At 42.9% G+C, this 14,244-nt stretch overlaps 1 protein-coding gene across 5 annotated transcripts; it reads right to left on the minus strand.

Moving 5' to 3' along the window:
* Positions 1 to 103: 103 nt before the first annotated feature.
* ING4 (inhibitor of growth family member 4) lies at positions 104 to 14,202 on the minus strand. Of its 5 annotated transcripts, none has more exons than XR_014886225.1 (9): positions 14,056 to 14,202; positions 3,206 to 3,277; positions 2,857 to 3,023; positions 2,563 to 2,677; positions 2,139 to 2,247; positions 1,664 to 1,811; positions 1,204 to 1,265; positions 799 to 972; positions 104 to 705 (listed from the first exon to the last, which is right to left on the minus strand). XR_014886225.1 is itself a non-coding variant. In XM_085235343.1 (9 exons), the coding sequence occupies exons 3-9, from the start codon at positions 3,231 to 3,233 to the stop codon at positions 933 to 935; spliced, it is 669 nt and encodes a 222-aa protein (XP_085091469.1). In that variant the 5' UTR covers positions 3,234 to 3,277; positions 4,210 to 4,275; positions 14,056 to 14,125; the 3' UTR covers positions 104 to 932. The 5 variants fall into 5 exon arrangements, 4 of the variants coding, with proteins under 4 accessions (XP_085091469.1, XP_085091447.1, XP_010716263.1 ...); XM_085235343.1 differs by adding an exon at positions 4,210 to 4,275 and having other exon boundaries at positions 104 to 972; positions 14,056 to 14,125; XM_085235321.1 differs by having other exon boundaries at positions 104 to 972.
* Between the last annotated feature and the right edge of the window lie 42 nt (positions 14,203 to 14,244).

Genomic DNA, 14,244 nt, shown 5'->3' on the forward strand with positions numbered 1-14,244 from the left:
AAAAAAGCTGTGCTGCATTCATCAGTAGAAAAGCTGAGCTGAGAAAGAACTAAGAAAGAGACCAATTACTTACTTTGGAGGTAACAGCAAGACAAACTGAGCATTTGTTTGAATGAATTTTATTTAATACTATAGTATACAAGTGGGATTTGGATCCCCGAACTTTCCATCATCAACATAATGGAGAAGCTCCACTGTACTAAAGGGAGGGAGAATTCTGGTGCCAGAAGACAGGCTAGATCAAACCGTTTCTCACCACATGGCCAGAAATTCTTCTTCCTTCATACAATGTGCTTCCCAGGAGAGCAGGTTTACCCCAGGAGTGAGAGATAAAGCTAGCTCTAAACACTCCTTCTTCCTCCTTGCCCCAACAAAAGAGGCTGCTCAATGCCAGACAAAGTAGTGGAATGATTAAAGATAGGGAGTACATTAAGTTTTCAGTCTCTCAACCAAGGTACTAGATTAAGTAGCGGCTTGGTTACTCCCTCTCTCCTGAAAAAGATCCAGGAAAATAGAAGACCTAAAATGCTGAAGACTTACCTCCTTTCCTTCCCCCATCCCATAGCCTTGTTCTCTCAGCAGAGAGTAGGCAATGAACTCTGAGGAGGCTGAAGGAAAGCCAAGGAAAATCAGGGGCTACCTGAATCCCTGGGAATCTGGTGGCTACCCTGGTGCCCTCATTCACTCCCTTTGAGGTTCAGAGACCTGTTTGGAATAGTACACAGAGAGGGCCTCCCTTAGGGATTCCGAAGCAGCCAGGGATACAGAACACACTGGAACTGCCAAGAGGGTACACACCATTCCAGGGATGGCCCAAACCACAAACAGGGCAAGACTCCCCCTAGCCAAGGTCCCAAGGGCTGGGGGAGCTGGGACGAGGCCCTGGCAGGGGGAAGAGAGCTCCTGCAGCAGTATTTGAGGCTCATGGGATTTTACTTCTTCTTCCTCTCCTGGGAACAGCGAGGGCAGAACCTGGCAGAAAGGAAAGCAAAAAACCAGCATTTATGATCTGATATGAACCCTGAATTTACAGTTTCAAACAATCTTTTCCAAGATACCAGAGCGTAAATTCAAATTTTCCTTCTGAAAATGTCTTATTTTCTCTTTTTAATTTTCTCTTATTTTCTCTTCTGTCATCCACAACCCTCCCCTTTTCAGAGACCAATGGGCCACCCAGTATGTTTGTTTTAATCACTCACTCACCATTTTCCCCTTGGTTTTGTTGTCAGACCCACACAGGCAAAATGAAACCATTCGATGGAGCACTGTTGAGATGGAGAGCACTCAGTTAAAAAGTAGTTCTCTTTTGAAATCATTGTTTCTAGTCTGCTGAAACTTCCCAATGCTTAATCACAAATTCTAAAATTACTAGTAGCAATCCTAACAGGATCTGTCAGAAAACAGAGTCTCATGCCCAACCTATACATCGTTAGTAAGCAGAATTATCCCTTGCTGGGTATGGGGCCAAGAAAACATCAGTTGTATTAGGGAAAAGCCCAAAGAAAGCTGCACTTAACTGACCAGTCCACTGCTCTTCCCAGCTGAGATGAGCCCTGCTCTACATCACTGCTTCTACATCAGGCCCCACCCAAGCAGCACAAGACTTTCAGTAGGAGACTCTTCGCTCCCTTCTCCCCGACTTCCATCAAGTACAGGCTCTTACATCTGGGTTGTCGCAGCCAATCATCTCCCCATAGGAGACCTGGTGGCAGAGGCAGTAAGTAGGCTCATTGGGGTCCACAGGCATATCCAATACATCTGAAGGATGCACATTTCCAAATGTGACTGAAGGCATTCCATATTCTGTGCTACTGCAGGAAAGAGAAATAAATCAGGTTAGTAAATCAACTAGCACTGGTTCCCTTCATATCTCCCATTACAATGCCCTTGCTTGCCAGAGACAGCCACTCCTCTTTTTAAAGCACATACATTCACATCCACTGGAGCGATCTGTCTTCCCTTTCATGCCACACTCCCCTGAAAAAACTAAAAAGTCTCCCTTCCTTTCTTTCCAAGGAGAAACACACAGGATCTGGTCTGGGTGGGGATCAAATTCTTCATAGGGGACTTTGGCTAAGTCTCCCTTGGTCTGATTTGTAGTGCTGCTCCTCATTCCCCCAAGCGTCTTAAATGCTTACGTGCGGACAAGCTTTAATTTCTTTTGGGCAGTCTTTGGTGCCTCCTCATCAGAATTCTTCCCTTTAGAGCGTGCACGTGCAGCTTTCTTCTCTTTTTGGGCTCGGCCCTCTGGTAACAAGAGAAAAAGTTATTGTATATTCCATTCTGTTAAAATAGACACCTGACAGTAACAACCTCTTCAGCACCAAAATGCAATCCTACTTCGGAATGTACATTGGCTTTGGGCCATGCATCTCATCTTAATTTTATCTACTGGCCTTGAATATGCTCACACAAGAAGAGCCCAGGTCACCATCTTTTTACCTGTCCTTCAGATTCCAGCGTAACAGTCTGTACCACTTCAGTGCCTGCCTTCATCCCCACCACTTCCACAGTCACTTGGCTGCCTCCTGTATCAATCTGCAGCCCAGTGGTGGTACTCACTCTTCTTGCCCTTGCTGGAAGAACTGTCATAGTCACTCGATTCTATCTGCTTCTCCTTCAGGTCTGCTTCAAAGCGAGCAAGATCTGTGTCCAGCCGCCGGATGTGCTTATCGACCTGCAAAAAAGACAGTGACCAAGAGTTACCACAGAACAGAACCCAAGACAGCAAAGAGGAGAGAGTACAGGGCTTGCACTAAGAGCAGAAAAGCAAGAGTGGGTGAGGCTTGAAAGAGAGAGATCAGGGTCTTCAGCACAGTCTTTCATAAAACAACCACTAGACACTTCCCTTCATACCATCTCATAGGTCTGCATAGCCAGCTGAACCTTGTCATCCCCAAATTCTTTGCATTTCCCATAGGCCTCCTGGATTTGCTTCAGAAGCCCCAGTTTTTCCTCTGACGACAAAGTCCGTGCATTGCTGATATACTCCGTGGCCAGCTTATCGATCTCCGACTTGAGGTCTGAAACAAGTTGACCATTGAACACATAAATACGTGTACATACATACACACTACAGGGTCCTCTTAAGAAAGCTGCACGTTTCCTTCTGTTCCCCGAGGTCCCAGAGACGAAGGCAAAGGAAGAAAAGCCAGCCAGGCTGCACGATTCCTGTCTCATCACAGAAACCATCTCTAATCCTCACCTTCTGTTCTCTGGTCCAGATCTCGCATGAGCTGGAAGTTTCTCTGCAGTTCAAAAGGCAGGTTCTCAATACCTGCAGGGAAAGGAGAATATGTAGAGAAGTCAAGACCCTGTCCACAATGTCAAAACAAAGCTAAGTTCAACAGTACTGACTGTTCAACTTAACTAACGCCACAGCAGTCCAGTGATTCCCAGAACTCTCTCCTAGTTCACACTAGCGTGCCGATAAAAACAATTCTTATTTTGCCATGCCTGTCTAATCAAACTGAGATCTACTGTCACCACATTAACCTGAAATCCAAGCTTGATTAAAATAAAAAAAATTTGGAAGTTGTCGCTGTTATTATTAAGAACAACAACAACAACAAAGGTGGGGAGGAATACAGGGTTGTAGAAGAAAAGCTCTTCAGAAGCACAACAGAAGCATTTCTGCTTCCTGAACCCACTCTGCAACACACACTGTGTAAATGAAGGCATCCCTACCCTTAATCAAGGCTGTCTGACACATCAGCCCCAGCAGCAGTCTCTATTTTTCATCACCACACATTTCTACAGCAGACACATTTCCGTGAAAAGCAATCACCCAGCAGGGAAGGTCTGCACGCAAAGGAATTTAGTTAGTTAGTTATTTTTAAACAAGTGCCATACACATGCCACAAAATTAATTTCTACAAATGGTAGGAACAACTGTGGGCCTTGCTGGGCTTAGAAGCTGTTTCTTTAACAAATAAGTTAACAAGTAAGTTTCCACACAATAGAACATAATTATTTATAAGGACCTTGTATGTAACTTACATAATATTGCTTCAATCAATTTTTGTTGCCATTTCTGTTTTAAATATCTAAGAAATGTGCAGATAATAGGTCCTTAAGTACATGGATATATGGCCACACAGCATGCAGGTACCACTTCCCTGCATTCAAGGTTAATACTGCAAGATCAAGTTCTCAAAAAATTAGGAAGCAGCAACATTAAGGGTGTCTGCATATTCTTAAATGTTGTACCTCCTTGTCTGCCCAGAACGACAGCCTTTACACGCAGCTCAAACAGCCCACTACCAGATTACATCCCTACAGTTCAAAAAAGAAATAAACACCGACTCAGAAAACAACAGGCACATAAAACTGAAAATCATCATTGCTTACAAAGAGAATTTATGGCAGGGATGAAATTCAGCTTGAGAATCTTAATATCAGTTCTTTTTCTTCTGTAATCCCCAGCCTCACTGACTGCAAACCTTTCAATTTGCACAGCAAATGGAACATGGTCATGCAGCACCACGCTATTTTTCACTCCCCTCCTCCAGGAGAGGTATCCTCCAGAGAAAAACAGCATTTGTTCTTGTATTGTGCACAGTATGTCAAACATGCACAAATCCCAGGCCCTCCGGATTCTTGACTTGATAGTTTTTAAAAAGAGATTGATGTAATTTCCTTTTTCTCCATCTAAAAAAGAGCTCATAAAAGCACACGTTCCATCACGTACCATTTTCCCCCAGCAGGGCTAGAAACTGTCAGGCACAGAGAATACCTCAGCCAGCACAAAAACCGGTGGGATGCTATTCTCCAGACAGAACAACCCTAAATGAGGTTACAGCTACATTTCACACTGATGCTTAAGAGTAACTCAGACAGGACTTTGCCGCTGTTTGAGAACCTGAAAGGAATCATGCACTGGTTTTTACAGGTATTGCAGCAAAAAAAAAAAAAAAAAGTGTCTCCAGCTGTCATACACACCGGTACACACCCTCACCTGGAAAAGTGTCCTTTCTCCTTTCACCTCTACAAGATAAAGCTGCAGCTAAACAAGTTTTAACTGAGCAATTTCTACGGCAGGTAGTTTATCTATGTATGGGAAAGCTTTCTGTAACCTGCTGCTTATCCCAAAAGATCTTATCTAGCCTCACAAACAAAAATACTAGTAATAAATAAATAAACGCTATTCATCGCAGTATTTACCAGTGGTCTGAACTCCTACAGAAATTGCTTGGCCTATGTTGTGACAGCTATCAGAAAACAACACTTTAACAGTCCCATAAAAAATAGATGTCTTGGTGACCTTTCACGATGGAGTTATAACATCAGTGGATAAAGAAAGAGCAACTGATGTCATCTACCTGGACTTGTACAAAGCATTTGACGCTGTCCTGCATGACAAAATGGAATTGATGGATGGATCATCCACTAGATTAGGAATTGGCTGGATGGTCACACTCGGAGAGTTGTGGTCAATGGCTCTATGTCCAAGTGAGACCTGTGACGAGTGATGTTCCTCAGGGATCAGTGCTGGGTCTAATGCTATTTAATATCTCTGAAGGCAACATGAACAGTGGGATCAAGTGCATCCTCATCAAGCTTGCAGATGACACCAAGCTGAGTAGCACAGCTGACGTGCTAGAGGGAAGGGATGCCATTCAGAGGGACCTGGGCAGGCTTGAGCAGTGGGCCGGTGCCAACCTCATGAAGTTCAACAAGGCCAAGTGCAAGATCCTGCACCTGGGTAAGGGCAATCCCAAGCACAGGCACAGGCTGGGTGAAGAATGGTTTGAGAGCAGCCCTGAGGAGAGGGATTTGGATGTGTCAGTTGATGAGGAGACTAAAGATGAGCTAGAAATGTGTGCTTCCTGTCCAGAGGCCAATCATATCCTAGGTTGCATCAAGAGAAGTGTGACCAGCAGGTCAAGAGAGGCAATTCTGTCCCTCTACTCTGCTCTCCTGAGACTGCGCCTGGAATACTGGGGTCCCCAGTACAAGAAGGATATTAAGTGGGTCCAGAGGAGGGCCACAAAGATGATCAGAAGGCTGGAGCATCTCCCCTACAGGCTGAGAGTTGGGGCTTCAGCTTGGAGAAGAGAAGGTTTGAGGGGACCTTATATAAGCATTCCAGAACCTGAAGGGAGACTATAGAAAACCACAGACTCTCATTATTGCAACTTCACTCATTTGCACAGATCACAGAGAACAATGCACAGCCCCCCATGCATCCTGCATTCCAGCCACAGCAAGATTATCCTATGCATCAGTGCATGTCTCCAAGTTTTTGCCTCCCCTTCCTTTTCTTACCTGGCTTTCACTCTCTATTACAAGTTAAACTTTTTATTCCTTTCTCTTTCCCAGGTTCTTATCCTTTCATCATCCCCACTCCTTTCATCCTTCATTCTCTTTCCTTGCCATTCCTTCCACCATTCCTGTTCTCCTCTCACCACATATCTTTTCCCAAAAGAACCACGCAGACCCTTAACTTTCCAAGAATTAGAATCCATCACCACCCTCCTTCCATCAAATCAAAAACAAAACAGAAAACAAATCAATAAAAGTAACACGTGAACAGTTGTCAGTGCAGACAACTGGCATTTAAACTTCAGCTACTGAACTGAGATGTTAATTCACACCCGCAGTAAGCAAGCCCATGAGCCCATGGAATTATACAACCTGGTAACTTTTGGTGTCCTTCATCCTCTCACTGTACATGCTTCAGGAGTGCCAAACAATGGATTTGCACTGCGAGTGTCCACATTTCTAAAGAGATCTATGGTACCAAAGTACTACCCAAATACATGGTGCCTTTCCCAAGATATCCACTCATCTACCGTGTCCAGGTAAATGCTTATATTTATTAAAAAGTCAAAATGCATTTTAAAACACAATCACAATGCTTTATTAAACAGTACAGATTTCAACAACCAGCTTTAACACTACACTGCTGACAGCAATTGAGAAATCCTGCTTGTGACAGACTGGCAAAGAAACGGTAAGTTCTTTGCCCTCTGGAATGAAAAACTGCTGAGTTCTCATGAGGGAAGAACACAGGACTTTTTGGTGCTAAGAGATTTCAGAATTTTGTAGCATTTAAAATACAGCACAGATCAACTAGCTTGGAGTAATCTTCAGCAACTTCCTTGCTTCCTTACTAAGTGGAATGATGTATCCCTCCGTCCCTCCCGTTACACAATGTAACCCTTTTAAAGTGCTCTACTTTGTTTGGTGTTCTCCATTTATTAGCTTTCTACACAGTTCATTAAAATCTGAGCCTGAGCATAACGTACCTTTCTCTTCATTCTCACAGTGCTCAGCACTACAGCAGCATGTGCAGCCTAACCCTCAACATTATCCTCACCACCACCTCTGTAAGGGACAGCACTACAACTAGTACTCACGAACTCAGCAGATTGAATCGTCCAAGGCTACCCAGGAATTCTGCTGCATTAAATATCCCAAGTGCTGGGCCACTGCACTGCATGCCAGTCCAAGGCACGTCTACTTCATGCACTGTCCAAAGACACAGTAACAGTCAGCAATAGCAGTCCACACAGTAACCATAAAAGCCTAACAGTCCCCAAAAGAGAGCTTATCCTTTCCTGAAGGGATGAAGGGTTCTTTCTGACTTCTCAATACTATAGTATCCACAACCAAGACAGCAGGCAGTACTGATAGGAACTGCATCCCTACATTAAATATCTACCTCGATTTCAGAGGTTTGCAGGATACGGAAGACTGGCAAGACAAATTACACTGGAAACACTCCAGGCATTCCCAGCTCATCACGGATCTCCAAGGGCACTATCAAAGAGATAACAGGATTGTTTGACAAAACGGTTGCACCAGATTTGCTTTTGGTCAAGTGAAGAAACACGGAGAAAATGCTGAATGTTTTGTGTTGTAAAACCATTTGGCTCTGAAAAAAATTACCAGTCAACAACAAAATCTATTTTAAACAAACTGGCCATTAGGAGTAATAAAAGTATTAGCTCAGTGTGGGTTGTGCCCATAGCTTTCACACAGAAACAAGTGATGCCTATGAATCACCAAATCCTCTCCCTTTCATGAGGTCTTTTGTAATTTTCCATAGACCATATGTGCTGCATCACAGATGCAACTAACTAATCCGAAGTCTCATAAAGGTGAAAGGCATCTTTCAGTACACTTAAACAACGTTTAAGAGATGTGTGCATCTGAAGTATAACGTGAGATTTATAAGCAGGAACTGAAGGGTATGGCCACATACTGCACTGGGGAGAGGGTAAGAGACATTCCCCTGGCAGGTGCAGGGGAAGAAAGATGACTTTCAGGAAGGTGTATGCTGCTACTGTTGCTCTGTGCTTATGCAGGAATAAGTTTTCTAATACTGACAAGCCTTGAACCAGTACATGGCCAGGTGCCAGTAGAATAAAAGGAGCAAAGGAAACTTGATGTCTCCCTCATGAGGATAAATAATAATAAATGAAAGAAAATTAAAAGGGAACACTCCCCAAAAATGACTACACAGTATCACGTTAACTTACCAGCTGAGGACTTCATCTAAGCATATAGACTCCACGTTCCAGAGTCTACTCCTGGAATAGGTCCTGACTGGCACTCTCCAAGACAATGGGATGAATGTCAAGCAGCTATCAGAGCAGACAGACCAGTGACATCCTTTCGTTTCTTGAGCTCATCAAGGCTACTAGCTCTCGGCTGATGACTCTTCCAAGTATTTAGATCTAATTTAGACCAAATGTTGGCAGAATCTAGATAGTCAGAGGTTTAGGGTGGGAGAAGCTGGAAACTACTTTTTTTTTTTTAATTGTCCCTTATCATCATTTTACAATGACATTTATTCACTAACTCAACTATAATGAAAATCTGAATTTCCTTCCGATACACACTTTCCAAATGGAATTATAAAAGTTTACGTTCAGCTAGGCAAATAAAGCCATAGCCTCAACCGTCCAGATAGAAAAATATGTGGTGGGCAACAATGGCTGGAACCAGCAGAGAAGGCACCATTTGATTTCCTAAGAGTTACAGACCCTTGCAAAGTAGGCAGATGTATCCTTACCATTGGGAAATGAGCAGAGTTCAGTTCATAGTAAATTCAGGCACTAGACAGTTGGAGAGTGGTACATTCCTCAGTTCTGTTGCCATAAAAGGAAGATTTTTGTGAAATCACTACCTGTAACTTACTTTATTCTGATGTCCTCTAAGTAAATAAAGAGATGCATTGACATTACTACAAAGACAATCCCTACAATCGTGACACTTTCACAGAGACTCACAAAAAACTCACAGAAAACTGTGACTTTCCTTTATCCGTGTACTTTATTGATGCCTATTAAAAGCTCTATAATCCTCTTGAAACATCTAAACATGAAGAAAACTCTAGTGTTTGCATCTTGTCTTCTAGAAAATCTGTATCAGTCACCCTTCCTTTCTCTCCCTTAAAGCTTGCACTAAGTATTTCTAAATCTGCAAGAGAGCAAATACTGAGCCAAACTAGAGTCTGACCAAGCACAAACTCATTAGAAGAGCTTTCATGCACATGCAATCACAAAATACCACGGTTTTCTTCCTTCTTATTCCTCCTCCATCCTTTTCCACATTTCTAATTCCTTTGCATCCATAGTTTCCCGCAAACTAAAGTTGTGTTCCTTTCTTGGCATGGAGGAAAACATTTCAGTATCCAGCTTTCTCTCATCAGAAGCAGACATTAAATACTTTAGAGACCATTAAGTGTTTTAGAGAAGGAGAACAATATTTGAAGAGATGGAAAACCTTTTCATACTTAACTTCAGTCACTAAAGGAAAGTGAAGAAAGAGCCACACAAATAATCAAAAAGAACAACTGGAACAAGAAATGTTCCTCCTCTCCCTTTAATCCTTTGGCTCAGTATTCTCATCAAAGGGACAGTTTCAGTTTGGTAAAGGAAGGAAGGAGGGAGATCAGAGAAGACCCAGTATGGAGCTCCTCTGTGAGGCAGCTCAGCACAGAAGTAACACGGACATATTTTCTGCTGCAGGAACACCTGCTGGGAGCATAACATATTTCAGACAACAGAGCTTTAAAATTAACATCTTACAGCAAGGGCACGGAAGAGTGTGTCTAATCCTAAATCTAAAACCAGCTTTAAATTACAACAACGACTTGAAAGCCAGAAAAATACCAGGGCTAGAAGCTGACAGACAATTTTAACAAGAACTCTGTTGATAACTTGGCTAGTGCACAAAAATCTGGAAAAAAAATCTTGAGAGGTCCAAAATAGAGGACTCAAAAAGTTACAAGTTGAAATAACTAAGCCTGTATGTACAGCTTTGTCAGATCTTCTGTGCATTTTAACATTCAGGCTTCAGTTACCACATGGAATGGTCATTCCAGATGTTTCTCATACCAAACAACTGACTAGTGACTGAAAGCTTTATTTTATCCTTTTTGCTTAATAAGAGTCATCACATACACTATCCAAAACCCAATCTGAAACCCAACCAGGCAATCAGCTTTTCAAGGTGCTCATTATTATGACATAAGAACGCTTTCTCACAACACTGCTATGGAATAGCCTGCTTCCCTCACCAATGGAATGAAAAAATAAGATAAAGAGTTAAGGCCACGTAATCGCAAACACGCTTCTTTAGATGTCTAAAAATGCTACAGTTTCTCACAAGTTGGAACTACCTGCTCAAAGCACATTTCAGTTGCAATCTTCATGTGCATTCTTCAAGTCTTTTTCTCTAACTACAAATGTTCACCCAATTTAAGGGCAGAAAAACCTGTTTGAGAAGAACTTGTAAAAAGCACGTCCTAAAAACAAACACAGACATCAAACTCACTTCATCAGGGTGGTATTCAACTGTCTCAAACACGAGACCACCTTTTTTCTTCCTACAATCTGCACTTAATTCATCATACACCTTCCTTTCTTCAAGGATTCGAAGAGGTCCTACAAACAACTGCCCTCTTTCACCACATCCTGCTCACACATTCCTTGAGCAGATCCAGCCAGTGAACAACATGAAATAGAAATGCTGAGGGGAAAAAAAAAAAAAAAAAAAGTCAATAGAAAACTATATCTAAACTAGGTGCTAAAAGAACACTCAAAGAATTTCTGTCAAAGAAGAAATTGCAGATACTAGAGAGTTTTAGAAGAGTTGATCAAATGTTCTGGACTATTTATTTATATCAGTTTTCAGATATCGTGGATCGTTACTGCTTTTTATGAACTGTTAATACTGAAATAATATTTTTTTAAAAAGGAAAAAAGGAAGGAGTCAGGGAGAACACAATGTGCTCAGATAGGTGTGAAGCCACAAAAAGAAATGAACAGCTGATCTGCGATCACCTTAAAGAATTGTGTAAGGGTGCCAATATAGACTGAGTGAGGGGAGAAAATCTCCACAAGTTTTCTGATGAACTTGTTTTTCGGTAAGAATCATACGTCATTACTGAAAATAATTTTTTTAAAATGATTAAGCTACAGTTTGCATCAAATATTTGTGGTATCAGAAAGCATCTTGCATTTATAATAACAATAAAAAAGCATAAGATATATGAAAATGACTTTAAAAGGCTACATTGGGCTTCTGAACACATTACAGAGAATTACAAGCACCACTCATGCAAATCACATGTGAAGCAGGTCTCGATGAATTAAAGAAGTGTATCTTGCCTGTAAATGAGATAGACTGGAAGAATAAAAACAAAAAGAACAGACCACTAGGACAGTAAGACAACAGTCTAATTCCTGATACATTTTATCTAGTCCTATGTAGAGTAATACATTTAGGGAAAGTAACGGATAAAGGACGCCAGACCGTATTTCCAAGAAACAGAAAGGCTTGATTACTATGGCAGGTAACTGCCAAATAAGAACTTCCAGCTGAAACACAACAGCCAACAGGGATAAGGGCATGCTCAACAGAGGAGCAATAACCCAACTTGGTTAGTTAGTGCCATCAAGACGACTGGTACTAAAGGACTGCACACATTTTCTGTGCAGAAAGTCAGAAATTCAAATACGTTGACAGAAGAGGAGATAGGGTTTTTTTGTTTGTTTGTTTTGGCTATTTTACCAGAAAGAAGAAGATTTAATTAATTTGAATCTACACAAGAAATAAACTTTTAGTAACAGGACACTTGAACATGGCAGGCAGAAGACGTTATAGGTCCAACAAAATATTGGAACTGTGAAAATGAACTACTACAAAACTGACAGGAAAGACAATCGTAAACTAACTCATTGAAGGATAATACGGACTCTCTTCCATAATAAGTATTAAAAACGACATGCTCTACTTTTCTAAAGGAAACTCTTAGACTGCGCACAGCAGCTCTCTTACAGTTAGCTAATAAAAGGAAGTAATGTTGCATATGATAGCACGGGATACCAGACAAAAAAATCAAAGAACACAAAGCCACTGTAACTAACACTCTGCTCCTCCTAACATCTCTGTAGCCAGATATTTTAAGTACTACTATACTGTGCATGTTATTATTTTTTTTTTTTAAACAAGACACATTAAAAAAAATAATAGCACCACTCTATTAACATCTACCTGCAGGACCACACATCCTGGCTGAGACACAAAATAAAAGCTTGTAATTTTTGCTGCATGTTTGTATTAGAGGAGAATGGAAGAGTTCCCACAGAGTTCACAGACTTTAGCTGACAGTGACAAAAATCCTGAGGCTCTTGACATCGATGGGAGTACTCTAGCTACCAAACTCATCTAAAGCTTTTCTCATCTTCAACTTCATGCCTGCTATACAGCACTACACTCAGTACTAAATCTTTCTCATTCCTGTCTACGGGTGGTAAAACTCAGTCTTTCATTACTTCATCTTTGCAGCTCTTAATATACACTTGCATTCTCCGCAGTAAAGAAACACTGCATCCCCCACGCACTTACTCTTCATTTGTCTCATTTTTTCCACTCTTGCCTAGCCCCCATCTTCTCATCTACCAGCTATCTTTGTCTCCTTGTCCAACTTTTCTTCCTGCTTTTTGCATTTTCCTTCTTCACAGCTCCTAGATCAATATTCTTGCCTGTTCACTACCAGTATCTCTCCAGTTTTTCTGGCAAAACATCATGTATTGTGGTTCTTGACCTTCCTTAAGTCACTATATGCTTCCGTAGATCATAACGTAGGGAACGTTGCAGCTCTGTTCCCACACAGCAGCTCTGTGCTGGAGGAAATCCAGTTCAGCACAATTCCTGAAGACCCACGCTTCAGTGCTACGAAGCATATGCCAATAGATGTAACTTGGCCAAGTAGACTGAAATAAAAGATACATACCAGTAACATCATGCTCTAACACCAAACTTTTTCATCTCCAGTGCTGACACCCAATCAGAAAATGTGAAAACTTCATTCATCAAAGAGGTGACCTAATCTCAACCCATGAGTATATTTCTTCAAGAACTCCTCCAGTCAGTGTATTTGTCTATTTTAAGAACACCGGGGGGGGGGGGAGAGGAATATATTTGTATTCTAAGTCTCACCGCACAGAGAACATAATTTGATAAAGTTACGTGCAACTTAAAGGAGTACCATCAGCATTCACACAGCTCTTTCATCATGAAAATAAGGCTGCATTTTTAAAATGTCAGCGAAGGCAGCTGCAGTAACTATCTCCCTGCAGACACAAAAGTTGCCCCCGGCTTCATTCCACCAACGCTGCGGCACCAGCGAACCCAGGAAGGCTCCCGAAGCCGCGCTGCCGAGGAGCAGCAGCCGGCAGTTGCCCCGGGAGCAGGCAGATAGCGCGGCGCCGCGCCCCCACGGCCGGAGGCAGGGCTGGGCTGCCGCCGTTTCTAAGCAGCCCCAGGATGCCTCTGCGCGGCGACGAGGGAGGGAGGGAGGGAGGAAGGGAGGAAGGAAGGAAGGAAGGAAGGAAGGAGGGAGCGCGGCCGGGAGCCCTCACAGCTCCGGGAAGCCTCACAGCCAGGCGCCGGGCAACCGGGGAACGCTGCCGTTCGCGGGGTTCGGGGCAGCCGCGGTTCGGCCAGCGCCCAGACAGGGCTCAGTCCCCGCCCCGAGGCACGATCTGCCCGTCCGTCCTCAGCCGCGGCCCTCGGCCCCGCCCCGGCAGCTCTTACTGTCCAGGTAGTGCTCCAGGTACATCCCCGCCGCCATCTTGGGCCCCGACACACTGGCGTTTCCGGCAGGAGCCGGACACCGGCGCACCCTCCCCCCCGGAAACAGCTCGCGCCATGCCGGTGAAGCCACTTCCGCCCTTCTTCCCAATCGTTTCCGCTTCGTTGCTGTCGCCATTTGGGGCTGCACCT

The sequence above is a fragment of the Meleagris gallopavo genome, chromosome 1 (genome assembly GCF_905368555.1).
Source record: "Meleagris gallopavo chromosome 1, MGAL_WU_HG_1.1, whole genome shotgun sequence".
Lineage (NCBI taxonomy): Eukaryota > Metazoa > Chordata > Aves > Galliformes > Phasianidae > Meleagris > Meleagris gallopavo.